The sequence below is a fragment of the Carettochelys insculpta genome, chromosome 17 (assembly GCF_033958435.1).
Source record: "Carettochelys insculpta isolate YL-2023 chromosome 17, ASM3395843v1, whole genome shotgun sequence".
In the NCBI taxonomy this organism is placed as follows: Eukaryota; Metazoa; Chordata; order Testudines; family Carettochelyidae; genus Carettochelys; species Carettochelys insculpta.
Genome location: NC_134153.1, coordinates 6,127,617 through 6,155,357, shown reverse-complemented (window position 1 = coordinate 6,155,357; position 27,741 = coordinate 6,127,617). Strand labels below are relative to the sequence as shown.

The following is a 27,741-nucleotide window of genomic DNA, read 5'->3' as shown; positions in this document are numbered from 1 at the left end:
TCATGCCGGATTGTTAGTCCCCTCTGAGTTCTTGCAGGCATAGACAACATCTTTTGCAATGCTGCACATCCGGTTGGACATCTGGAGCTCGGTTCGGAAGGTGGTGGGGAAGCAGAACTTTCTGAAGCACGTCTTGAAGTTCTCATCCAAGAAGGCATAGAGGACAGGGTTCAGGCTGCTGTTGGCATATCCCAGGGCAGTGCAGAAGCAGGAGATGGCTAACTCGAGCTCGCTCTCAGCCTTGGGACCCAGACACTGGACCAGCACAAAAATCTGAATGGGAGTCCAACAAATAATGAAGACAGCAACCACCACAAGGACCATTCGTGTAATGCGGCGCAGATTCCGATCCTTCTCCTTGGAGCCAGAGAGGACGCGGACATTCTTAAGACGCCGGATCATGAGACTGTAGCAAATGGTGATGATCAGCACAGGGATCATGAAGGAGAAGAGAAAGACACACACTCCAAATACTGGATCCCAGTAATCCACAGGTTTAGGGAGCTTAATTAGACAATCAATCTCTGTGAAGAAAAGAAATTGACAATAAGATTGATTGAGAACATTGGTACCATCTGTTAACCCAATAATGCTCTTGCAGTCACTCTTGTTGCTTATTTCGTTTACTTGGTTAGTGCTCAGCAGAGCTCAAGACCTCATGCTAGGCACTGAACAGGCACAGGGTAGGAGTCAGCCCCGCCCCTATGAGTTTACAATCTAAGCAGCCAAAGAGTGGGAGGGAAAACAGAGGTGAGGTGAAGTGATTTGCCCAAGGGCACACAGCAGATGAGTTTCAGAGCTAGGAATAAAACCCAGGTCTCTGGAGTCCCAGGCGAGAGACCTACCCTCCAGAATATGGTGCTATCCATGGGCGACTAGGCACAGAGAGATTGGTAAGTGGTTTGCCTGAGGTCAAATAGGAAGTCTTCATTCCTTTTCTCTTCTGGTACTCTGTTGCTTCAGGGTATGTCTACACTAAGCCAGGGATCAACCCGGCAGAGATTGATTTACTGGGTGTAGATTTATCATGTCACTGAAGACACAATAAATCGATCTCTAAACACACTCCCATCAATGCTGGTACTCCAGCAAAATGAGACGAGTAGCCAGCATCAATGGGAGCACAGCTTCCATTGGCCTTACTTCATCGAAGACACCATGGTAGATAAGACAAATTCAGCTACGCAATGGAGTGGCTTGACAGTAGAGGTAAGTATAGACAAGGCTTCATTGTAAGTGCCTGTAAACTGGAAATGTCAATAGTCCCAGCGACTGTAAAGACACGCAGAGTGTAATTCATTCTCAAAACACTGTCTAAAGGATGACATGTTTTGGGCTAAATCTTTCCATGTGACACTGAGCATAAATGCCTATGTAGGAAATACAATATCTGCTGTCTCACAGGAGCTTTACAAAAAGATATGTCGTGTTAAGGAAGAGACCTTTTGACTAAATCTGTGAAAACATAAGGAGAGCTAGCAGCTTTAGGCATCCTGCCTTCGCCTTCTGCTTCTCGGGTAGCCACAAATTAGGACAAGTGCTTAGGAAAAGAAAATGTACAAAGTAAGGTTACCATTTGAAAAAGAGGACGCCCCTGAGAGGGAGAGTATCTATATGAGTATCTACCAACTCACATTGTATTAATGTGTTCTAATTTATATATATAGCACATTAATATAACATGAGTTGCTAGATACTGACACAGATACATTCCCTCTCCGGGGGGGTCCTATTTTTCGAAAGATCAAATATGGTAACCCTAAAAGTAGGTTGATGAAATGTAGACACACAAATTGTGAGAGATAATATATTTTATTGGATCAACTGGAGCTGGTGTTAGGCAATCTTTCCTCTAATCTTTTCCATCTGTGTGCAAAATATAGTTTTCTTATATGCACCAAAGCATGTACATGTGCACCACCAGTAGAAACAAAAAACTAGTTGTGGTGCTCTTCTCATCAGCTGGGCAGCATTGGCTTCTCTCTTGAGCCAGCTTATAGGGAATACTCATTTTAGGGGTAAGCTTTTGAGCTACACAGAAGTGTTCTTCAGGTCTGAAAAAGGTATTAACAGTTTCACAGGTAAATAAACGATTGAACTGAGAGTTTAGCATAAATAATGGGCCCCTATTCTAAAGGGATCTTTCAAGGTCATGAAATGTGTCAGGCTTAATCCACCAGAAGGGCATGAAATACCTTCACTGCGTTTTATAGCACCACAGAGTACAGTCTCTTCCTTTTTAATTCCAAAAATTGTGCTGATCATTTGCTTTGCATGCTAAGCATTGTATTAAAGCGCAAGTTACAACCATGGCCGCCCAAGATTACCCAGTCTCATTTCAAGCTTGCCGAGCAGTCAGAAAAGCTTATTGGTCCCTTGGGGTGGGTAGGTAAGCAGAGAGAACAGGCTGAAGATAATGCTCTTTTCATTGTTATCAGCCTACTTGAAATGAGGATAGGCAAGGGCCAGATCCAGGCTTTTTTATTTATTTCAATTAATGATATATTTGTTTAGGAAAAACACTCTGGGTGCAAAGATAAGGATTAACTTCCCTGATTCAGGAACCCCTATGGCTTCAACCAGGTGTACACAGCAACTGCTGGGTGTAGAGATTTTAAAGATTGATAGCTTCTGTGAATACTGACTAGCAATGTCTACACACTTTGAAGGGATCCTGCGTGCAGGTCTCTTCAGCTAGTGGCTGGAATAGAAAGCTCTTCAGGAAGAGAAGAGTTAAGTTGGGGAAAACCAGCAGGATGCTCAGAATTTCCAAAGATTGTAAGGAAATTGGCCAGAAAGACAGAGATAAAGTCACTACATTCCTGAGGCCTTAACACGAAGGCTGTAAATCAATCTACCTTGCACTAGGCCAGTTACATAAGTGACATAACTGAAATTGACATAATTCAGGTTGACTTACAGAGGTGTTCACATGCACTGTTTCAACAGGAGATGCTTTTCCATCAGCACAGCCTCTACCACCTGGGGAGGAGGAGTCGAGCTGTGGACAGGAGAGTGCTCTTCCACTGACTTAGCGTGTCTTCTCTGGACCCACTAAGTAAACACCACTGCATCAATTGCTGCAATGCCAGTTTAGCCGGAAATGTAGACATGGTTGGAGTCACCACCAGCACTGATTACTCTGAGATTATGGTTACATTTTTTTGTTTGTTAGGATCCAACAGCTGTGCTACCAGTGAATTAATTTGACCATGGTGTATCTGTATAAAATTAACACTTTTTTAGGGGCCTCTCACTGTCATACTGCATGAGGGATGCTCTCAAGCAGGAAGATGGATAATGGATGAAGATGAGCTGATTCATGCTTCAGATTGCAAACTGAGTGTCACTGGGGTAAGAAGGGTTATTTTCCCCAGCCACATGCAGGTCTTGTCACAAGAAGACAAAAGCCTACTACAGTGACCAGCCAGTGGAATGACTACTTTAGCCCATGTAATAAAATTCTATATTGTGGAGGTGAAAGATATGGTTCACAACCTGCTTACAGCCCATGTCAGAAGGGATGTAATGGCAGCAGACTTAATGGTGGAGGGGTATTGGAAATCTGTGCACCTATCATTGGTGGGTGCACGGTCTACTTTGGAGAATATTCCCTATTAGTGTATATTCACTGACCATTATTTTCATTCTCAGCTGAGCCCATCACCATAGCTGGGATACCAAAGACTGAAGCCAGGGCCCAGATGCAGACGTTGACTACTTTGGCCTTGTGGGGGGTGCGGATATCCAGTGCTTTGATGGGGTGGCAGATGGCAATGTAGCGATCCACGCTCATCATCGTCAAGGTGAAAGTGCTGGTGAACATGTTGTAGTAGTCAATGGAGATGGCGATCTTGCAGAGAACATTTCCAAAGGGCCAGAACCCAAGGAACGTGTCCGTGCCCTGGAAGGGTAAGGTCATCAGACACAGGGTATCAGCCAGGGCGAGATTAAAGATGTAGATGTTGGTGGCGGTCTTCATCTTGGTGAATCTAAAACAAAAGAAAAACGAATATACAAATTTCCATTCGATTTCCAGTCCCACTGTTTGTAACAGGTCTCACACTGGCAGTGATATACACTTACGTGGCACCTTTCTTCCAGAAGGACCACAAGACAATTTACAAATTGCGACCCAGATCCTGCAACTAAATCCACACAGGCAGAGCCCTGTGCTTGTGTGGACTCCAGACAGTGTCAGTGGGACTGCTGATCCAGATCCATTCCAGGATCAACACTTCTACCTAAAAATCTTCTTCTCAATGTCCAGCGCAAATAACCCAGTGGGAGGTTTGAAAAGTGTTTGCAAAACTTTATTTTAAAATATAAACATTTTTCAAAAAGCACAAGCTCAGAAAAAGATTCTCTTCTTGCATCCTTCCCAGTTCTCCCACCTTCCCAAAGGGCTGCTGGCTACTCCCAAGCACACTGGAACACACATCTAGATTTTTAAATTTCAGTGCAACATCCCATCTAAAGAAGAGGTCTTAAGCCCCTGCCATGGTTGCAAGCCAAATATGTCATTTTTCTAGTGCAAGAGAACCTGGGATGAACCTGACCTGCCTTTTTGCACTGTGTTCCCAGACTAAAAGTAGTGCGAAATGTAAACAGCATAAATGGTCAAAAACAATAATAGTTTCAAAAATCTATTTTCCTAATGTATGGTGTCATTATTAAAATTAGTGAAGAAATGCATTTTGCAGGGGATTGATCGTGTTGCCACTGATCTTTGAAGACAATTTGCAGTCTAAAAGTGTTTTAACTTGGGCACCCCACATCTCCACTTTAAAATGTGTCATTTCTCCATAAAATGTACTCATGGCTGCAACAACATCAAGTCACAACTAGCTAAGGACCTGGAGATGGATTCTAATGAAGGCACAGTAAATTGAGCTTAACATGTTTGTGGATACTTTGGCCATGTCTACACTAGGCCATGTAAGTTGACCACGGATATGTAATTTTAGGTATGGCAATTGCATAGCTAGAATTGACCTATGTTCACTTAGCTTAGTTGGCCATCCCTACTTAACAAGGGTTGATGGAATAGTTTCTCCTATCAACCTCTCTTCCTCCTGGTGAGACACAGGTGTCGACCACGAATGCCAAGAGGTTGATTTCACATGACCCTGTTAGACACATGAAATTGAACCCTGGAAGATCGACTATGAGGGGGTTGATCTTCTGGGCTAGTGTAGACATAGCTTTTGAACTTAAAGAAGGTTGTGCCAGTAAGTGGCATCTTCTCTACAGGTTTAACTGTAACTATCGGTGCTTCTGATTCCTTTAGCAATTTAAGGCTCATTGCAGGTTTCATTAGTGATCACCAAACACTCCACTCAATGCAAAATATCTATGAATATTAGCCCAAAATACTGCTTACTAGAGGACTAATAACCTATAAATACCAAGGTTGGCATAAGTGTGGTCTGTGGACAATTTGTTACCAAACACAAACATCAAATTGTCAGATGTCAGCTTGATGTTTGCATTTTCTACTAACCAGCGTCTAATCATATTTATGACTACAGAGGATTTTTTAAAGCAGATGTCATTCTTGAAATAAACCTCCTTCCTCTGTTGGCATTTAAATCTTGACAGATTAAAAATAAAATAAAAACTTTGGCAGCATCGTCTAGAAATGAAAGAATATGCTTGTGAAGAATTTTGTAAATTGGCACTGCTAATTCTCATTAGCATTTTTGAGGCTCTGTAATCACAGAATTGTATTTTTTTTTAAGATATGTTGTGGAAATCAGAAATCACCAAACTTTCAGCTGATTATCTTCTGCAATCATCTGGGAATGGAGGAGCCAGAGGTCATCTCACCAACACAACCCAGGACTTGTAAGCAAGGGCATTGGAACCATTGTAGAACAGGGGGCAGAGGCATGACCCCTCCTTCTCTGCAGCTGACTGCTGTGCTGGTAAATCACCCGCCTTTTTCTCCAGTACCAGAGCAACCACTGGTGGGCTAATGGTGTAATTGCAGCATCTAGCTGACTCTTCTGCTGGGGAAAAAATAGGCAGGGGACATGAATTCTTCACTTGCAGTTCCTTTGTTTAAAAATGAGGAGATTTGGCCGACCCATTTTAAAAAATAGGGTGGTTAGTGCCCACTGGCCTTCCCACTTTTGGTGCTTTTAAGGTCCTGGAAGATGTACAAAATTTCCCGGGAGAGATTAAACCCCCCAAAGGGACAATTCTGGAAAAGCCGGGACAGTAGCAGCCCTAATGGAAATTGGTTTGGAAAGGACTTGAGTTTTTTTTTTCTTGGAGGCTTGTCTAAGGCTATGGAATAGCCTGCCACAGTAATCAAGGACCACCACAAACCTCACAATGCTGCCCCATGTTCACAGTACACTTCTCTGACTTGCTTTCTTTCAGACATACATGGAGCAACATGGCCATATAAAGAAGAAACCACATAACCTACTGTAACACTGTGCTGCTAACCTGATTCTCCCTTTGAGGTGAAAAGGACAGAGAACATGAACCTCACGTGACAGTTGTGTCACCTATGCATTGTGCAAAAGCTACCAGACACTATAATGATGAGGAAGATAGAAGAAAGTACAGTGTACCCTTTGGCTATGGTTACACTACAGCGATCTGTTGACAAAAGTCACTGTTGGAAGAGACTTCCCAGCAAAACTTCTCTCAACAGAGTGCAGCCTCACACAGGAAAGCACTCGGCTCTATGGACAGAGCAGCTGGACTGACTGGTTGCTCTCCTGGCAAACTGGCACCAGGAAGCGTAGCAGACAGGGCTGTTCATTGCTCTGGATATCCTGTCTGCCAAGGGAAGACCCCACTAGAGTGTCCACACAGCTTTTTTGCTGACGGAATCTGTCAACAGCAGCGTTATGCCTCAGGGCTGAGAGACAGAACACTGCCAGCGAAAACGCTGAGTTTTATTGACAAACTTGACAAAATGCATTTTTTGGTGTGGATGTTCCACCAGTTTTCTTGACAAAAACCAGGATTTTCTCAGCAAAACTCTCTAGTGTAACCATAGCCTTTGTTGTCTGGAAATGTTAGGGAAGCGGGATTCCAGTTATTCAAAATTTCTGGTTAACAGAGAGGTATAACTATTGGTCAGAGATTTTCATAACTTACATGTAGTTGGCAATTTGAAGTTTTGTAACAGGAGAAACCAAACACATGGGATGCTTAGCACTAATTAAATGGACATGTAACTTTACTCTGCTTTTGCTCACAGCATCAATGACCAATCACAAATGTACAAAGATTCCTTTGATCTCCCCCCTCTGACCACTATATAAACTGTACATACCATTCTCTCCTGCTGCTAGTTAAACATGCTATATGTCACCCCATAAGCTAAGCTTTCTACAACTGGAATGTGTTCCACATAATTTTCATATTTTTTCCAGTTTGTAAAGGAAAAAAAATTATACTGCCATTTACGAAATTGTCCAGTTAACCAAGAATTCCATTTAGCAAAGATTCAAATAACAATGTGTATACTGCAAATGAAGTTATGAAGTTGGAAGTCAAGTACTTGGCATTGTATTTTCATTCATTCTTCATTGTACATTCAGCCATTCATCCTCCAACCCACCTCTGTGCTTGTAAAGCATAGGTATAATACTGCACAACTCAAGCATCCACAAGTTTCTGTAAATATTAGAAAACTTTGGAATATGAGGGCTTTGGCTGGCTCTGCAGACCCCGAGTCTCTGCTTCAAGCTCTCCAATTGATCATAACCGTGAAAGCTCTGAATATTGATGGTCTTTGTCTGCACAGCTGAATGTCCTACTTTATATACCTCTTGTATCTATATTTGTACACATGCAGTTAGAACATAGTCATTCCTCCCTCAGACTCTCTTATGGTTTCTCATCGGTGGATTTATTCACCTGACGTTTAATTAGGCTCCAGTCAGGACCAACAGGCTCCTTGGTCTGACTGATTTTAGATTAAAAAAGTACAATTTTGAAGTCTTTGGAGGATGTTGATAAGAGATCAACAAATTTTCAGGCATGTACATTTGCCTCAGTGAAGGTTATATAAAGAGCCACAACAGTATGTCTTTGACCATTACGGCAGACCAGGACCGTGTCTACACATGCCCCAAACTTCGAAATGGCCACACAAATGGCCGTTTCAAAGTTTACTAATGAAGCGCTGAAATGCATATTCAGCGCTTCATTAACATGCGGGCAGCCGCGGCTCTTTGAAATTGATGCGCCTTCCCACCGCGCGGCACATCCAGACAGGGCTCCTTTTCGAAAGGACCCCGCCTACTTCGAAGTCCCCTTATTCCCATCAGCTCATTGGAATAAGGGGACTTCGAAGTCGGCGGGGTCCTTTCGAAAAGGAGGCACGTCAATTTCGAAGCACCGCTGCCGCCCGCATGCTAATGAAGAGCTGAATATGCATTTCAGCGCCTCATTAGTAAACTTCGAAATGGCCATATGCGTGGCCATTTCGAAGTTTGGGGCATGTGTAGATGTAGCCCCTGATAGATATAATTTAAAGGTTTTATACAATTGCAAGGGGCTGAGAAAATTAATTGGAAAATTCTGGGGGATGTGCAGACCACTTCCAATCTCCAATATGACATAATCATCTCTTCAAGCTCAACTGCTCCCTGATCAACTCCCGATTATATAGCGGTTCATTTAATAGGAACCTGAGCATGCATCTAAATTATTGAAGCAGCTGCAGAAAACTGCAAAAGAGGTTATATGAATTCTTTTTATTTTTCAAAAACAATAATTATGGGGTGTAATGACATAAATAAAGAGTTTTAAAAGTAAGAACATGTTCCAGTAATTTGTGGTAACAAACAGATTTCCATGGAGAGGAATGTCATTCGTAGATTCTCCAGCATCAGAAAAAGCAAAAACAAAACAGAGTTTTGCTATTTAATTGTGTTTCAAAATCCTTTCAGAGCATTTCTATGGGACTAATTTTACTCTCTGACAGCTAAGAAAAGTTGAAATGCCTCAAAAGGCTCTGACATTTTCAATAAAAGCAAAAATTATTATAATAATAAAGACAAAATATTAAATGGTTTTTGAACTCTAGTGAGATGAACCTGGAATTAATATTCTCTTATCATAGAACAATTTTTGATGGAACATCATCAGCTTTTCTAGCATTACCCATCAGTGCCGGGGCGGGGGAAGGGAGAAGTGAGGGGAAACCTACACTGCTACTATCTGCCAACTAAGTCATTATCTGCTTAAGAAATTGATTTAAAAATGAATGTTTCACGGTGTTAGGAGGGGGCTGATCTGAAGATTCATTCATGGATGAATTTCAGACAATTTGTGGGACTCACTTTGAGTAAGAACCCCCTCAAGCCCGTCTGACCTACTCACAACCTCCAGTGTTTGCAGAAGTGGACTGGAACTGTTGAGAGCCATCTCATGAGGTGCCGTGTAGCTCACAGCTGCCCTAAGCATCCTCTAGTTTTGGGGAGCATCATCAGTGATCCCAGAAAACAACTGGCCACACAAAACCACATGTAACCTCAGAGGCACTGAGACCACTGACAAGGGGCAGTGAAGTCCCTATTCTACAGCAAGCTGGTTCAGCTCATGCAGTAGAGCACACAGCCTTTACCCCTAAGGTGACAAGTTAGTGCCCTCTTGCTGAGGGTCCCTCAACCTTAAAAGAGTATCTGAAACCTCCCAGCAGTTCAGCCTTGATAGCAGGGCAAGGTTAGAGAGCAGAGACTTCACTGTCCCTTATCAGTGGTCTCACACCCTCTGGGGTTAAACACAGAATTTGCATTTTCATGGAGACTCTTTCATGTTTACAGTTTGTGAAAAAAGTAAAACCTATTCAGCAGAACCCCGTGCTGCTAGCGCACACAGGACTACGAGAAGCTGAGGCCTCAGCCACAGGTGGCAGGGCTCAGGCTGTAGGCTCCAGGGGTCGGACTGTCAATTTAGTTTTAATTGTGGGAAAATGTAGGCTTGTATGCTTTTTATTGGAGAATTTGGGGAGTTTTAATCACTGAAAGGCTCATGGATTACGATGCTTGGATATTTATGGAGGATATCCCCACTATCCCAATGCACACAGCATGCATTGCTAGGGGAAGATTTAACAACCGGCTAACTTAGCCGCCTACCACACTCTCTTTCAACTCTCCAGTAAGGAGGAAGGCGGGGCAGGGGGAGTGACGCAGCTCTGAAAACAGACCTGTTCTCCCTAAAACATGAGCCAGTTAAATGCTGTGGTACACACTCCACAAACACCACACACACTGCTAGGAGCCCGGAAGTCTCCCTCAGCACTACCAAATGGAGTCACCGCCAGCATGTCACACGATGTACGGATTCAGCAAGCACATCCGGGCCAATGGTACACTGGGCTATTACCGGCTGAGAAGGCTCAAATTATGTCTTTTGGAAAACGACTTAGTGAGGCTTAAGTCAGGGTGTTATCACACATCTCCCAGGTAGGAAAACACCGATCTGAGTTTTACCTGATAAGCTGGCTGCAAGGCAGCAAAGGACTGCAGAAGTCAGCAGCTCCCTCAGCCACTTGATGAACTGAAATAGCTTAACAAAGCCTATTGTTATTTCCAGCTGCACTTCATTGGATGCCTGGTAAACAAAAGGCAGGCGCTAATCATGAATCACAAAGGCGCATGTCTCTCTCCACCCCTCGCACCGCCATCCCCTCTGCAGACTTCCATTCAGTTGAGTGGCAGTCCCAGTCATGCTGTGCCAAGACTGCATTTCAGAGATCAACCTGACAAGAGTGTGCAAGGCTTGTTAGCTAGCGCTCTCTCCTAGACGTGAGGAGTACACTTGAAATGGGCAGGGGAGGGGAAATACACCTTCCTTTGGTTCCATTCATTCCAATAAGTGTTGTCCTGAATAACTTCTCCAGGGATTTTGATTCCAAGGACATCAAATTCAGTGGCCATCTTGTCATTGACTTCAGTGGCCTTCTGCTCAGGCCCTGGCTCAATAGGAAAATGATTAACATAAGAATTTAACTGACCTAAAGATTAAAGTTTGGATATGAACAAAACCTCCAACACCACTCTCCTAGCTGTCTGCATAGAGGGCTTGTCCAGGGCACTGTTATAGTCTTGCAGTCCACAGCTGCTGGAATGGACATGATCCATTGACTCATTGCCCTTAGAAGTTCAGGAGACTTGTTTTTGCAGCCTTGCTCTCAATGCAGTGGCAGGGCATTATGGAGCAGATTGCAAACTCCACAGGTCCTGCATTTGGTAATTGTGGGGAAATGTAGCTGCTGTGCCCTCAGAAGGCAACCTATGCCCCATTGGCTCCCAGGTCGATGGAGTTCAGTTAGTAAAATCCACCCCTCTCCTGAGCCAAACGTTGTTGTCTCCACACTCTATGAATCCCTACAAAGCCCAATATAGAAACCTGCATAAGAGTTGGAGGGAGGAGTTCAGGACACAAGCAGGAAGAGTCTGGAGGAAGTCAGCCTGTGTGCATATTGCTGGAATGCTAGTCGCACCTAAGTAAATCACTCTCTTAATAAAGAGCCAGTTGAGCTGCACAAGTGTGGAGTCCTCTGAGACCATTACCCAACACGTGGTACTTGAAACACCCAGCACGCTGTATTCCAACTGCAGTTCTTCAATCTTCTCTTCAATAATGCACAGCACTGTGTGCATAGGCTAGAGTGGATTTTTTAAAAACCCACACAACAATTTATCCCTGGGGGAGGGGAAGAGAGAGAGAGAGACCCAGAGAGAGCTACAGATGGCAGATGCCAGATGCATCTGTTAATGCTGGAAAGTGCTACAGTGTGTAGGTTGGGATAAGTATCTGAACAGAAGATACAATCAGGAGTTGGATCTGAGTTTGTCACTCTTTTCTTCTGGCAATTTTGTATTTAGCAAGGTCATTCAGCTGCTAATGAGGAGCAGCTGTATTATGAGTAAGAGCCCTCATCAGCTGAACCTGATATGAGGGCAGCTCAGGCAACGGTGCATCAACAGTCCTCTCTTCTCTTAGGTTTTCTCTTGTCTCAGCTCCTTGCTTGCTGTCTTGGTCTGCTATTTTTTGCTATTCTCTCTGTCCCTTTCCAGTCTCTTTTTGCGGCTATCTTCCCTCTCCTCCACCGTTCACCCAATACAACACTCATGCCTCTGCTTTGGTTTCCCACTGGGGAGGAAATTAAGAGCAGGCCTCAGGCTCATGTGTTGTTCTCACCTTTATTTCAATCTCAGTTCTCAGAGGTGAAAGCCAAGTGCATTCACCTGCAGTTCTGTCCCACACCCTCTCCACAAAGCAAGCAGGCAGCAGTGTTAGAGCAAAGCATGTACTGGATGGAGCCAAGGACGTCCAACTTGCAAAGTGGTGGGGTGGGATGCAGGAAGGGAAGAAAACATTTCCTGCCCTTGTTCTTTGAGATTGAACAGGTTGAACCTCTCTAATCTGGAACTCTCACGGCTGGCAAACTCCGTAATCCAGCATGATTTTAGTTAGCCAGATAACCCCTTAGCATGGAGGTGGCCAAGTTTCCCCTAGTCCCATAAAGTTTGTTCACAGCCACCACTCCTGGCTCTCAGTGTTGTGTGTTGTTGTTTAGCTGCAATTTACCCCTCAATGTCTCCTAAGAGCCCAGTAAGCAGTGGAAGTATTGGTAAGGGTCTAGATAATATTGACCTCATGTCATCAGACAAATTCTCTTATCCAGCACCGGTTGGGTCCCAGGGGTGCTGGATGACAGAGGTTCAACCTGCACCACGTTTCACAGAGCTGCACAGACTTTCCTGCAGGGCTTACAAGCCCATCCGTACCACACATTGCAAAGCTTCCCTTCTGAAGGTACAGCAGCGACATTCCCCCTTAGTTCCCAGACTCAGGGCCGGTGCGGTTAACGATCTGCTCCATCAAGCCCTGTCGCTGCACTGAGAGCCAGGCTAAAAACATGAGTCTGCTGAACAGCTTGCTGGCTGACATCATGGTCACAGACTGACTACAAATGCCTGGGATGGGAAGAGGGAGGGGGAAGGGACAGACTGCAACCTGTAGCCCTAGGGAGTCATTAGCATTATTGTTTGGCTCTGGATCTTGATTCTCTTGATTAGGTTATTTGTAATCCCATCTCACAGAGACACAGATGGTGCCATCCATCTGCATGCTGCTTGTCCGCATTCCTTCCCCCGCTAGACCTCTGCAGCCATTGCAGAACACCACCATCCACAGAGGGAGGAGAGAGGACTCATGGCCTTGCAGGTAGTCTCTGGAATTATAAGGGATATGAGTAGACAAAACATGGCACCGCTCTTTCCTGTGGACCAGGCTGCATGCTGGAGCGGTGTAAGTCAGCCTCATTTCATTGCAGTCCATTTAAATCAGCCGAGAGACTGACCCAGGTCTTTTAGATCAGCTCCTGAAAATCCTATCAAATGCCTACAGCCCAGCGTGGGTCCAAAATTGGCACCTGCCTCTGCAGCCAGTACTGAGGTGCTAAAACAGAGAGCTGGAAATGTGCAGCGTTCCAGCTTCAAAACTGGTGCCTGATCATCATCCATATCTGCAAAAACAAGACATCCATGCCTGTGGATATAAAGTGGATACCCATGGATTTTCTGGCTTCTACACCTACCATCAGCCAGGGCTGTCTCAAGGGTGGGTGGGGCCTGTGGCAACCTGCCCCCCAGTGCCCCAGGTGTGGGGCCCCGTGCCACCAGCCATGTGCTTGAGGCCTCTGACCCTGACCCCTGAGCCCCTCCATGACCAGCAGGAGACAGCTGTAGCAGCGGGTCCTTGCCCTCTGGCTACCCTCACGGCGCGAGCAGCAGTCTGCTCCAAACTGCCATGCCCTCCCAGCACACTGAGCCCCAATTCACCACTGGCTCAGCGGGGCAGGAGGCCACAGCCCGGTGAAGCAGAGTAGGCTGTCACTTGCTCTGCCCACATGGCAAGTGCGGGAGGGGAGAGGTGACCCCCTCTGCTGCTGCCTGCGCTCTGCACCAGGTAGTCCTCCCACCTCCCATCTATAGGATGGCAGGGGTGGCACTCATGGGGCCCCCAGCAGTGCAGAGCCTGGGGTGGTCACCCCCGCAATTCCTCCAGACAGGATGGCTCTGCCATCAGCATTATGAGTGTGGACTATCCCAGTCACACACCCATACTAACACTGGTTTCATCCCTTCTACCCACTGGCAGCTATCTGTCTCAGAACACCATGGCTTACACACCAAAGCAGGTCATCTACTAAATGTCATGTTGCAGCCACAAGTGGGCAAAGCATTTAATTCCCAAGCAACAGACAAGTGGACACAAAGGACACAGCTATCAGCAGTAGCTAGCTCGATAGCAGTGTTCACTCTTGTTGCTTTCCTCCTTCTTAGCCATTCCAGTGCAGTGCAGCTCTGCAGGGTAGCCTGTTGCTAGCTTCCTCTTTCCGCATCAATGTTGAAAATTATCAATAACTCCTTCTCACAAATGGCCTTGAACCTGGGCCTAGGTTGTCCCAGCAGCCTTGGAGTGTCTATAGTGTAGAAGCTCCTTTAGAATGTACTCATTGTCCATCCTCTGTCAGTGACCAGGTCAACAGAGATGTCTTTGTGTCAGACTCAGCAATTTTTCTCTCTCGAGTATGCCAGTGTCAGGTGACTTAAATTGACTTAAACCCTTGTATTCTGAGTGGAGCATAGATCATCTACAAATTTCTTCCACTTCAATCTGTCTTAGGACAAAGCTTCTAACTGACCCCTGGAGTACCCCAGTTGTTGTCCTTCAATCTTAGTAGATCTTCTCCACGTTGTCCAAGGTCGTCTTTTGCATTTTCCTTGTGGGTTCCATTTGAGACCTTGACGGACTACGCTGGATGATGGTTTTCTGAGGGTGGCCTAGCCATCCCCACTTTCTTCTCTTGATTTGAATGTTGAGTGGTTCTTGTCCTGCTCTGTTCCAAAGCTCCTCCTTTGTGATGAAGTCTTACCATTGGATGCAAAGGATATATCTCAGGCGTCTACTTATGAATGTCTGTAGCCCGTGATTTGAAGACATTTTAGTATGCCATGTCTCACATCCATACAAGAGCACACTCTTCACATTTGTGTTGAAGTTCTGCCATTTTGTCTTCCCAGATATTATCTCTGAACTCCATATAAGACAAAGAGTCTTGAATGCAACTGTTGTTCTCCCTATCCAGGCACTGGTATCCTTGCCTGTTCTTCTCTCTCTGCTAATAATACTCCCCAAGTAGGTGAACTGCTTCCAGGTCATCCCCTCCCAGTGTGATGGTGGTGTTGTTGGACTGGTTGATCCTCATTGTCTTGGTATCTGCCTTTTTAACGCTCAGTCCAGTCATTGAGGCAGTTTTGTCTCATGTTGAGACCTTTTCTTCCATGCTTTCATGTCGATGTGAAAGGAAGGAGACATTGTCAGCAAAATCAGTGTCCTCTAGCTGTTTGAAAAGTGTCCACTGGATGCCCCATGGATGGTCATCTGTTGTCCTGCTCATAATCCAGTCCATTATGACCAAGAACAAGGAAGGTGATGATAGACACCCTTGTCACACTCCTGAGAGTATGCTGAAGGCAAGGATTCTGTCAAGACACCATTGTGAACAACTTGGTAGGTCGAGTGTTTTGTATGTTGGAAGGATCAGGTTAATAATTTTGGATGGGATGCCAAGGTGTTGCATCCGTTTCCACAAAGTGCCTATAACAATGCTGTTGAAAGCTTTTTCAAAGTTGATGGTTTTGTACAGCAGGGAGTTCCACTCAAGCGACTGTTTTATGATCACCCTGAGAGTAGATCTTTGGTCAGTACAAGATCTCTTGCTTCAGACACCAGCCTGTTCTTTCCTGAGCTGTCTAGCAATTTCTATCTACATTCTCTCCAAGAGAAACCTCCTGAATGCTTTTCCTGGAATAGACAGTAACGTGATGCCCCTCCAGTTCTTGCATTCCTTCAGGTTGCCTTTCTTTGGAAGCTTCATAAGGCACCCATGTTTCCAGTCTTGTGGGATCGCCTCACAGTCCCAAATGTTCGCAGACACATTATACTTCATGTTGACTCATGTCTCACTATCTGCCTTGACTGCTTCTGTAGAAACGTTGTCTGAACCAGGTGCTTTTTCACTTTTCAGATGGGCAATGGCTTTTCTGATTGTTGATATTTAGAATAGGGCAAAGACAGTGGATGTGGAAGGTGTTTAGCCTTCTTTGGGAAGTCCAGATCTCACCACTCTATAGTGGCATGATCAGAACACTCAGTAGACCAATATCTTAATGTTCAGGGTTAGTTTCCTGTTCTCTCCCATGAGTTTGGTCAGTTGATTGAAAGTGGCGGCTGCCTGTCTGATGCAAGAATTTAGCTTATCCCCTAGAATAGAGTAGAGTTGATCCCACATAGCCTGACTTGTGCACATCTTCTAGCACCATCAAAACAATCTGTGCCTTAATCTTTGTGTCCCTACCCCCACTTTCCTCCTCTGGATTACATTTAGTTTGACGGTTGGTCCAAACTCATCACAAGCTAATGCAGAGCTATTGAAAAGGTGCTGCGGCTCCTCTTCACTGCATGTTTTCTTTAACAGCAGGGACCCGACTTTGCTTTGTGCTTTGAGATATGTGATGGAATCTCCATCACTGGAGATATTTAAGAACAGGTTAGATAGATGTCTATCAGGGATGGTTTAGACAGTACTTGGTCCTGCCACTGGGGCAGGGGACTGGACTCGATGGCCTCTCGAGGTCCCTTCCAGTCCTAGTATTGTATGATTCTATGATTCGATGCAGTGTGGAAGAGTTTGCCAACCAATCTCATTTGGAAATGTGCAGTCTCGGTGCAGATTAGATGCGTGATGGAGCAGCAGAGAGGAGAATGTATCCATGAGCGTTGGTGCCAAAATACATCACCGTTTGACATCATTGGGGATTTTTAAGCTGTCACCATCAGACCAGACTATAATTTTCCTGCCATCATGGAAGAAATGAATCACATTGAGGGTGACTAGGTGCCAATCAACTCTGTCCACCAAATGGAAAAAGCACTTTCTGCTAACCGTGTACAAGGCCATACTAAGATCCATGAAAGCCAGGTGGAGGTTTTCCCTTGTCCTTGAGACTTTTCTTGCAGTTGGCTTAGTGTGAAGAGCATGTGAATAGCGTTCAGTGAGCAGGGCTGGAGCTAGATTTTGCAGAGCTCTGGGCAATGTGCAGTCAGCCCTCAGTGCCATGTTCCCCCAGCTAGCCTTTAACACTCCCTGGACCATGCTGTATGGGGCTATGGTGGTGATTTAAAAGGTCTGAGGCTCCAGCTACCATGGATACAGCAGCCCAGAGCCCTGAGCCCTTTTAAATCCCAGGGCCCCAGGACAACTGCCACCTTTGTCCCTCTGTTGGTAGCTTTGTGAGTGAGAAATTGCAGTTTTTTAAGTATTATCCATGCAAATGCCTGTCCAGCAATAGTAAGGGAGGAAGTTCCTCTTTAGGAATTACAGTCTGTCCAATCAGAGATGACTAGTGCTGGAATTCCAGGGGAGACACCAGCCATGTACCCCCTCCCCTCCCATGCTCTGCCCATGAGCCTCCCACACCGCTGCTCTCTCCCTGCTCCGCTGATGCCCCACTCTCTGCCCATCCCCTCCTGCTGCTCTGCCCCCACGTGCCATTTCCTGCGGAAGTGCCGCCCTGCTTTTGGGGAGTACAGGGGCAGGCCTCTGCCCTTCAGAGCAGTAGGTCCCAAGATCAGCATGAGCTCTGGCCACGCTGCTCCAGGGAAGGAAGGGACTGACCCCACACTTCCTGGAAGTAGCACAGCACTGATGATGAGTGCAGGGGGTCCAGCAACAGTGGAGGGTGCATGTGGACCCCCCGCATGGCACCCCTCATGCATCACCTCTGACTCCAATCTCCTTTATCTTATCCTGGCTACATGAATCACATGACTATCCTCTCCCCCCAGATTTCCATCCCATGCAGGCCGGTATGGCAGGTCAACCACATTCCTTTCCCAATGGATGTAGGTCTGCACACAGGGACTTAATTGTCCTAGACTAAGCAGCCAGATGTCCCAAAAGACGCTGACAACTTTCTAGTCAAACCCAACCCAATTAATTACCCAGATGCTTACAATCTACAATCAAGGGTTAAAGAGCCAGCAGACTCTCCACAGAAGAATGCAAACAAGCACCACTTGTGCACAGGTGTTTTTTTTATTGTTAGCATTAGAGGAGCAGCAAAGGACCAAACGTAAAGATCTAGAAAAAGACCTAGAAGTTAACTCTTCCTTCCATCTATCTCTTAAGGACAAGACTGAAATTCATTAATAGGCCAGGGCACAAGAAAATGTCATTGATCTTACCTATGCCGTTCCTGCTCTGTGGATGAGCACGGCACTTTAATCTACAGGCCTGGCAATCAGGGACCTAGAGAACCATGTGTCGCTTATGGCCAGTTTTAGAAATGGAGGCAAATTTGTAACCTGCCACGTAACAGACAAGTGACCCAGCTTCTGTTTAAGGAGTCTGTTGTCAAACATCCATTCTACAGCAATCTACTCCTCTCCTGATACATTTACGGGAATCCCACTTCTACCCTGAGCGTGTCACCTAGCCTCTGGGACTTCCTGCCACTTGACCTGAAGCACGCTGTGAATTTAGTCCCAGTTCCATGAGAATTAAAACCTCACCAAAAGTTGGCTCTTTTGTGGGTTTTGCTGTGAGCTTGCTACTCGTCTTTGGAAGGCTAGTGTTCTGCACGGTACTTTGAAAAACCCTACTCAGCCTGTAGCATTACTGACATTGTCGGTGAACATTAGGCACAAATTTTTAACAGTGCACATGCACTTGTGTGCAAGTATCTTGTGCTCACGCACCTCCCAAAGACAGCGTGCAGTCAGGATATGCATGTCTCTCAACCCACAAACAAGATCCCGATGGAGATAGAATCCTTCAGTTGCAAAAGCACAGGCCTCTGCTACTTGAGCTAAGCAAGTGAATCCATGAGCTGGTGGTAGTGGTGGGCAGTTATATTCTCCATTTGTCAGCCGCTAGAGGGGAATGTAAGCCATAGAGAGCTATGCATATGCAAGCTGTGCTTTGCAGGCATGCATATTTCAGGCTTGATTGTGGAAAAAAAAAACAAGTTCCCTTGGCTGTGGTGCCACAGTAATAACCCAAAAAAATCATGTTCCATTCATTTGTATCAGTGGTGTTTCTAGTTCTTCTGCATTCTTTTTGGCGTCAGACCTTTTGTTTACTCCGCACAATATAAAACACTCAACATCAAATTCATTTCTATCCAATCTGCACCAATTGCCTCTTGTAAAGGAAGAAGAAAAGTGAAGGATACAGAGACAATATGACGGTCCACAAGGTCCCCTGGATTTGTGTTACATTCTGCTCCAGCTCTCTTTTCCTTTCTAAGAAGTGCAGCTTATTAAACCATTCCCAGGAAGGAGCTTTCCATTTGACACATAACTGAAACATTGTCATTTCTCGCAATAGGCCTCTGAGCCTGACCCAGGCCTTTGGGACCAAGGGGCAGATGTTTAAAGGTGTTTAGCTATTTAAAGTTGTAGATCAAGATAAATGCCTGTGAGCGTTTTAGGGACTTAAATGCTTTTTAAAAACTGTCCTTGATGAAACATTAATAAGTACCGAGAATCGAAAGGTCATGAATGTGCTATTGAGTTGACTGGGCTGCAAAACAATCCAGTTTACACCAGAGCAGGAAGAACATGAGAAACCAAGTAGCAAACTGAAGGGTTTGGGATAAGCAAGAATGCCTATAAATTGGTGGAAGACTGGAGTTCAGTCTAATGTCTTTGCTCCAGGGATAAGTCAGTGACGGGCAACCTGCAGACCAATGACCACCTGTGGCCCATCAGGGTTCTATGAGTGGCCCAAAAGACATCTAGATGATTGCTGACAACACACCGGGATGCTGTATTCTGCTGGTTTACATCAGCGTAAGTTTTAACTTCGGGTATGACTGAAGTGACACGCATGTAAAACAAGGGGCCCGTGAAGTGAGGTGCGTACTGATTGCACGCAGCATTGACTATGAAAGCCTTGTGCTCCCTCTGCAGCCAATCAAAGTGCTGCTGCAGTTCAGTCAACACAGCCTGCCAATTCTGGGTACGCCAGCACAGGTAGCAAAAGGACCCAATCCTGGCAATAGTCACAGAATGGGCGCCATGTTACTCTGCATCTTCACAAACCCAAAAAGCAGCCCTGGAACACCTTAAAGAGTAACGACATGATTTATTACATGACAAGCTTTTGTGGGACAGACCCACTTCTTCCAACTTTTCCAGATCTGAAGAAGTGGGTCTGTCCCACTAAAGCTCGTCACCTCATAAACCATTTTTTTTTTAGTCTTTGAAGTAATTCTGTGAGAACTTCTTGGTTATTATGACAGTCCTATGGCTCACTGCGATGAAGGAGGGACAGTTCTGTGACCAGCTCACTAGCCTAGATTCCTATTGCTGGGGTAAGTGCACGTGAAACAGAATAACAAAAAAAAAGGTAGCAACAGGAGCTGCATGGAAAGAAAAGAGCCCTGGACTGGTGGGAAAGTAACATTCCACATTCCTGGTGACAAGGACTGACTCACGTGAATATTGCTGAAGCTGTGAGAGTATAAAATAGCACAAGGGCTTGTGCTTAAAGCCCCGAGGCTAAATAGCTATGTGCTAGCCAAACATGGAGGACTGAACTGGGAACCTCCAGAGCTAAAACAGTTACAAGTCATAGCCGATGGGCCAGCCTGTATCAGACTCTATCACAACCACTCTCCGCAGTGGGTTACCCACAGACAGTTGGGTGTTCAGGAAAAACAGAAGTAGGAGGCTCGCTTTGGAGGCCTCATCGGGAACAGATTTTTTTTGCTTTAATCAAATGACTGGGAAATAGAATTCACGCTCTCACCGGAGGAAGAGAGTTTAACTTTCTGTCTTTTCCCTTCTCCCATAATCCTTTCCCTCTGCTGCTCAACTACCCACTTCAAAAACTGCCCAGGAAAGACATGCGTAAGTAGCACCTGAACGGTACCAAAGAGAGGAAGGGGTTGAGAGGGAGCAATTATGTGAATTTGCAGGAAATTCAAACAATAGACAGTAATGCAAAGCAGCAGGAGGCAACCAACTTAAACCAACAGCCCTTTGCTGTCAAGGAAATGGAACTCCTACAGAGAACCCTTTTCAGTCCTCTCCAATTAGTGCTGCTCAGCAGTAGAAGTGGTTCTGACAGTCACATGATTACAGTACCAGCAAATTAATCACTTCGCCTTTTCAAAGAGGTAGCCGTGTTAGTCTGTATCTTCACAAATCAAAGAAGCAGTCCTGGAGCATTTTAAACACTTAAAAAACCATGTCTTAAGTGACGAGCTGTCATGGGACAGACCCCACTGCTTTCCAGTTCTGCAGAAGTGGGTCTGTACCAAGAAAGCTCATCACCTAATAAATTATTTTATTCATCTTTAAAGTGCTACAGGACTGCTGTTTTGTTCCACCTTTTCAGTCACTCCAAAGATAACAAAGAAAGAGGCTGGGCCATACAACGGACGTTAAACCCAAAGGAAGCTTGGGGATTTTTTTTTTCAGGGGCTCCGAGCAACTTTGAAACACTAAGAAGTTTTAGAATCTTCCCTCTGTATCTCAGGAAATTCATCCTCGCCACCCTAAAGAGAGGAAGAGCGACCGTCCCCGGAGTACCATGTCGCAATCTCGATATTTCACAAGCAAATGAAAAATGGTCAAAGAATATTCTCTGGTTCCGAATGCAGTGGATCTGGGTTCCTTTTATGAGACAGGTGGAGTGGCATTTGTGGGTAACTCCCTGGAATATAGTATTCCATAGGTACCTCATGACCTATCATGTATCTTTAAGAATGGTCCCTTGAACAAACCATCTGTAAATGTTGCAGGTGACAGAATTGTTAATTTTGTGCAATGGTCTGTCTAATGTGAAGAAAACTGTAAGAAGGTAGCAGACATGAGAATCTTCAAAGAAACGCAGGTCTTCTTCCAGTCATTCTCATGCCTAGTGTTTGAAGTTGTTGGGTATTTACTGCTTATGTTCAGAGTTCCATTTACTCATGAGAAAACTACCTTCTCAGATCATCATCATCCATGTGCCAGACACAAATATCCATGAAAATTCAAACAAAGGCAAGTCACGAAAATTCCCTGGAACTATTCCAGACAGATTTGGGTTCCTGCTCCCTTGCCTAGCGTTGTTGGGCTTGTATTCAGTGAAGACAGAAAGGTCTACGTTTGATCAAAATATCCTCGGTCTGTTTTTCCACACCCTCTAACCAGGAAAAACATCAGAGTGATTTTTTCAAATGCCTCATTGGAAAGTTCAAAAGAGCTGAGACTTATTTGTCTTTCTATGGTTATGGCTCTACTACAACAATCTGTCGACAGAAGTTACTGTTAGCAGAGATCTTCCAACAAATCTTCTGTCAACAAGTCGTGGCCACACATGAAAGCAGATCACTGTTTCCATCTACTCTGTTGACAGAGAGCAGACAGACTGCCTGGCCGCTCTCTCACCAAAATGGCCAACCAGAAGTACAGTAGACAGGGCTGCCCAATGTCCCAGAAGCCCTGTCTGTGGACAGAGGGCTCCCTGGGCATCCACACTGGTTTTCTATCAACGGATTCTGTTGGGAAAGGCATTCTGCCTCCTGGGGGAACAGCAGAGTGCTGCCAAAAAAGTGCCACGTTCTGTTGATTTACAGACAACAGACCGTATTTGTAACGTGGACTGTCCGTGAGTTTTGTTGACAAAATGTCAGTTTTGTTGACAAAACTCTCTAGTGTAGACATAGCCTATGAGTACACTGCCTCTGAAAAAATTGCAAGTGTGTCTTGGATCCACAAAATGAACTTAAGGAGCAAAGTGGTAACCACCATTTTGAAAATTTTGCCTAGCATGATCATGATTCAGGTTGATGTTCTTCCTCCTATACTACCAGTGGAAGATGAATGAACAACGATCTTGGCTGTTTTTGTAATAGCCCTTCTTTGTTATTTCATTCCAGCATATCTATCTATCTATCTATCTTTCTGTCTCCTGACAACTAAGGCACAGCTGTAGTACTGCTCAGTACTGGCACAATCTCCTCTGCCTACCTCTTTTCATTTCTGTGACTGATCAAAGCTAACAGGGATTATTTCCCCAAACTGTTCAAACATTTCAGTTTACGTTAGCATGAATTAAAATCATTTCCTCACATTTCCTCAAGACACAAACAGGCAATAACACTTTGCTTCAATTAAACCCAAGCTTCTTAATAGAAGAGGAGTGAGCTGACATCCATGTAAGATAGGACATGAGACTTTTCCATTGAAATTTTTGATACTCAAATGGTCTTACTTGTTATTTCCATCTCTATAGCACCTACAACCCCAGTCATCGAACAGAGATCTATTGTGCTAAAATTGCTACAGGCTAGTGACAACTCACAATATTGGGGAGGGGTATTTCTATTATTTTAATCAGTCATAAAAAAACCTCATACTTTTTACACACACACACACACACACACACACACACACACACACACATGAGTCTTAAAGCCAAGGGAAAAAAAAAAGCCCATTAGGAAATGGAAGCAAGAGAGTAAAGATGTCCTGGAATGGGTCATTTATGTGGCAGAAACCAGAGCTGGTCAAACAATAGGTAGGGTTGGAAAGCTTCCCCTAAAAATCAGCTTTGTTTCCCCAAAAAACTTAGGCACCGACATATTTTAAAATTTTCATCTGCCAAAATCTGAATTTTTGGACCAAAAACCTGAAACATTTTTAGTTTCAAATAAATAAGCAAGCAAGTAAAGCAAACACTGTCAATGATTTTTTAATTTAAACTAAAACCCCAATTTTCACTGAAAAAAATGTTTTTTGGAAATTTTTCCTCCAGCTTTAGCACAAACTGAGGCTGTGGCATGCCCGAGCCAGAGGAATCTATGTATAAAAGCTTCCCAGGTACTTCTCCTGGGGGCACATGACATGTGTCTGTTCGCCAACCAATGTAACCTATCACTCCTCCTGAGTTCACTCCCCTGCACACAGAATCTCTGCACCCAACTAGTGGACTTCGCGTTTCCCTGATGGATGCCGCAGGTTTTGATGAAAGCTTGACCAAAAATGTTGCATCTGGACTCTGAACCTTTAAACCGGAGATTTTAAGATTTGGGGTTGGATATGGATTATGGAATTCCTTTCCCGACTCCCTACAGTGTGGATCCAAAGGCTCATCATGCCCATCTCCTGATCTAGCCAGCATATCTAGGGTCATAAAACTTTCCTATTTGTATATTTTAGCGAGAGAAGGGTTAGAACTTCCTAAGCATATCTTAGGAGGGAGCGGGGTTCCATGGCAGCAAGAAGAGAATACGTTTTTCAGGGGCATAAGAAAACCAAGTCATAAATAAACCACCTGTGCAGCCCTTTCAATCCAGCACTTGGCTTAGCCAAGGGAGCAAGTGCTTGGTAGAATTGGCCAAGATGTGGTGCAGACAGCATCCCTGTGGGACCCTCTGCAGCCCAGTACTCAGCTGTGCAGGCAAAATGTGACCAGCTGTACATTATCAGAGGCACAGAGCACTGAGCAAGCCTCAAAGTGTCTATTTCTCTGGACTCCAGCTCTTAGGGTAGGTCTTCACTACCCAGAAGTCTGCCAGGATCAGGATTGATCTTCCAGGGCTCAATTTTGCACACAGAGTGGGGACACACAGAATTGAACTATCGGGGTCAGCAGTCGACTCCTATCTCCTCAATCTCATGAGAAATAAGGGAGGTCGATGGGAGCGTTGCTCACATCAGCCTCCCTCAGTGAGGACAGCCAGGTCAGTTGATTGTAGATAGGTCAATTCCAGCTATGCAATTGCCGTAGCTAGAATTGCGTTATCTACAATCGACTTTAAAGTCTAGTGTAGACCAGGGCTTAGTCCACAATCTGGAGCTGTGCGAATTCACTGTAGCCATTTGAACACCATGGAGTTTAACAGACTCTTCTGAAAGTTACTGAGATCAAATTTCACCAACAGTTTGACTTTGGGAGGGAGTTACTCCATGCATGCCAGAGGACAGAATCCATTCCCCGCAACCTGTAGGCTGCGATCAGTGGCTGCTTTTAGACTGCGATATAAGCTCCAGCCCCAACCACATCAGGACATGTCCCAATGGCACCATGCTGCACGACCTCTGCCCCAGACTACTAGGGGGATCTGCATCCCCAGTTGTGTTACAGGCAGGTGAGTTCACGGAATGGGGGAAAGAACACGTGGCCCATTCTGAAATTACAGTCCTAGAATTACAGGGTTCTCCTCATGCTAACTTCAGAAGGTCTCCCCAGATTTTATCCACACCCCACTTCTGTCACCCAACAACCATCCTCCTGGCACCCTCTGCTCAGTCATGTACCGTGGATGTCAATGGATGTATTGTTTCTTTGCAGATAAGTCATGCAATGAAACCACCAGCCTGCACTGGAAGAGATGCATGGCCAAATGACCCTGGAGGCTCCAGGAAGCATGGTCTTTCCCAGTGTACTGACTGCTCTTGAAATGTGACAGTCTATGCCCCTCTCTGAACCTGGACAGCACCATGGTGGAAAGGAATCACACCCTGTCTCTTCCCAGCACCCAGTGGAGCAGGTTAGGTCCAGGACGCATTGAAGAAGAAATCACTGGGCTCCTACAAATGCAAAGACTTCTTGGTCCTGGGACTTGTGCAAGAAGAGTGAGGAGGGATGCAGAAGGTCTTGTCTGACTGAGGAGCTACAAGCATCAGCCCAACTCAGGTACTCAACACATAATACTGAATAATGATGCTAATAATAACACACATGGATCAGAAAGGCAAGGGTTAGCTGAACCACAGATTCCCTTGCAATAGACCAAATAAACATGGTGCAACCCATATCTCCACATTCTCTGGGGTCGTCCCCTCCCTCTCCAGGGATTTCTGTCATAGTCTCTTCCCCCCAGCCACAAACTTCTCTGCCGTAAGAGCACTGAACGGCCAGCTACTCAAAACAGCGAGTCTTTGCCCTTGTCTCCAAGACGCAGACTCATTTGAACATCTGTGATCTTTACAGTCAGATTCTGCAACCCTTCCTCTTGCTGAGAAGCCCTTACTCACTGGAGTAAGGGCTTCTCAGCATGAACCAGAGATGGAGCATCAGGCCTAGAAAAAGAAAATACAATTGTGCAACCCATTATTTTACTTCACTGGACATTTTCCATCTTTACATGGTCAGGCCAGGATAAAATAACCCCAGAATGTAGCAGTCTAAATCCAAGGCCAGACTGTGAACCCAGCTGTATTAGGGGGCAGTTACTCACCTGAATTATGTCAGGCCCAACAGAAAGGGTTCCCAATCCAGCCTTAAATAAATAGTGGCCTGAGTTAAAAGTGATATGTTGGTTCTAGCGATGGAGGGCGACCCATCCTGCTGAGGGACATTTTTATTCACTTTAAGGAAATTATTTGCTCTGGGCTCCTGAATAGAGGTGGTTCAACTCATGGAGGAAAATGAGAGTTTTGAGTTTTTCATCATACAGAATCATCAAAACTATGGGTACCTGAAATATTAAAGACCTGAAAGAGGTCACTAAGCACTGGGCAATGGACCCTGGTGGGGACATCTGCTCATTGCTCTATTCTCCTGCGCAAAAGACTTTCTGCTAGAGAGCATCCACCCAGCCAGCCATTCTCTGCAACTGGAGATGTTGTGCTCAGCACTGAACCTTGAGCTGCATTCTGGTTACCGGGCATTTTTAAAAATAGCGGCACTCAGAACTTTCGGATTTGTACCCCACGAGGCCACCAAGCAATTCGGTTTCCTTTGGCACGGACCCAAACTAAGGGCTGAGACTCCCTCTCCAGTTTCAGTCCAAACCCTGTGCTGGCACAGGAAGTGCAGTGGGAGATGGGGATGGGATGGGTAGCCCCCTGAGACCTTCACGGGCTGACAGCTAGTTATTCCCCTGTCCTTGCTCTTCTGCTGACAGCCAGTGCAGTCCCTTACACAATTTCAAGGCACCTTTTCAGATATAATTTACCCTTCTCTTCTCTGGATTACCTTTGCTTCCTTTAGGAGGCACCAGAGGGTTGTTCAAAACCAACCGCAGCTGAAAACCACCATCCCTCAGGGATCACAGGGGGAAAAAACTGCCTGGCTAATGCACAAAGGGAATCACTTGGAGAAGTGCAAGAGTTCTCGACACAGACCTCCGTTCACTTCCACTCGTAGTCTAAGGTTGCCCCTCCACCCCCTGTTCGGCTGTCTCAGGAAGAAGAGTGGGGTATGGGGTGGGGGTTAGATGTGAGCATTGCCTACCTGACAATAACATACATGACCGAGCAGTTGCCCACGAGCCCCACTATGCACACGATGGAGTAGACGACGACTATGGTGATCTTGATGCCCAGTGGCAAGAAGCTGTCCCCCGTGCCGTTGTTAAACCAGTTACTGGGAAAGCTCAGGTTCAGCATCGAGGAGTTGTTCAGCAGTCTCCTCAGATCGGGATCTTCCAGAATATGAGCAGGGAAGAGAGAATCCATCCTGAGGCCGGCCAGCCTGTGGCAAAGACCTGGGTCACCAAAACAGCCACAACAGAAATGGGATCAATGCCAATCAGTAATTGCCCAGCCCAGCAATAATCGTGCATCTGGGACAAACCCTTAAGGAAGAGGTGTTTTCATTTGCCCCCCGAGTTCCGACCTCTGCAGCACAGGCACTGTAATCTCATGCAGGTTTCTGTGTCACACACACAAATATAGACATAC

General features: G+C 45.3%; 1 protein-coding gene across 1 annotated transcript; it reads right to left on the bottom strand.

Annotated features, from left to right (window-relative positions):
- On the bottom strand, nt 1-27,516 carry OPRL1 (opioid related nociceptin receptor 1). The gene is made up of 3 exons (XM_075011604.1): nt 27,293-27,516; nt 3,637-3,992; nt 1-524 (listed from the first exon to the last, which is right to left on the bottom strand). The coding sequence occupies exons 1-3, from the start codon at nt 27,514-27,516 to the stop codon at nt 1-3; spliced, it is 1,104 nt and encodes a 367-aa protein (XP_074867705.1).
- Nucleotides 27,517-27,741: the final 225 nt, after the last annotated feature.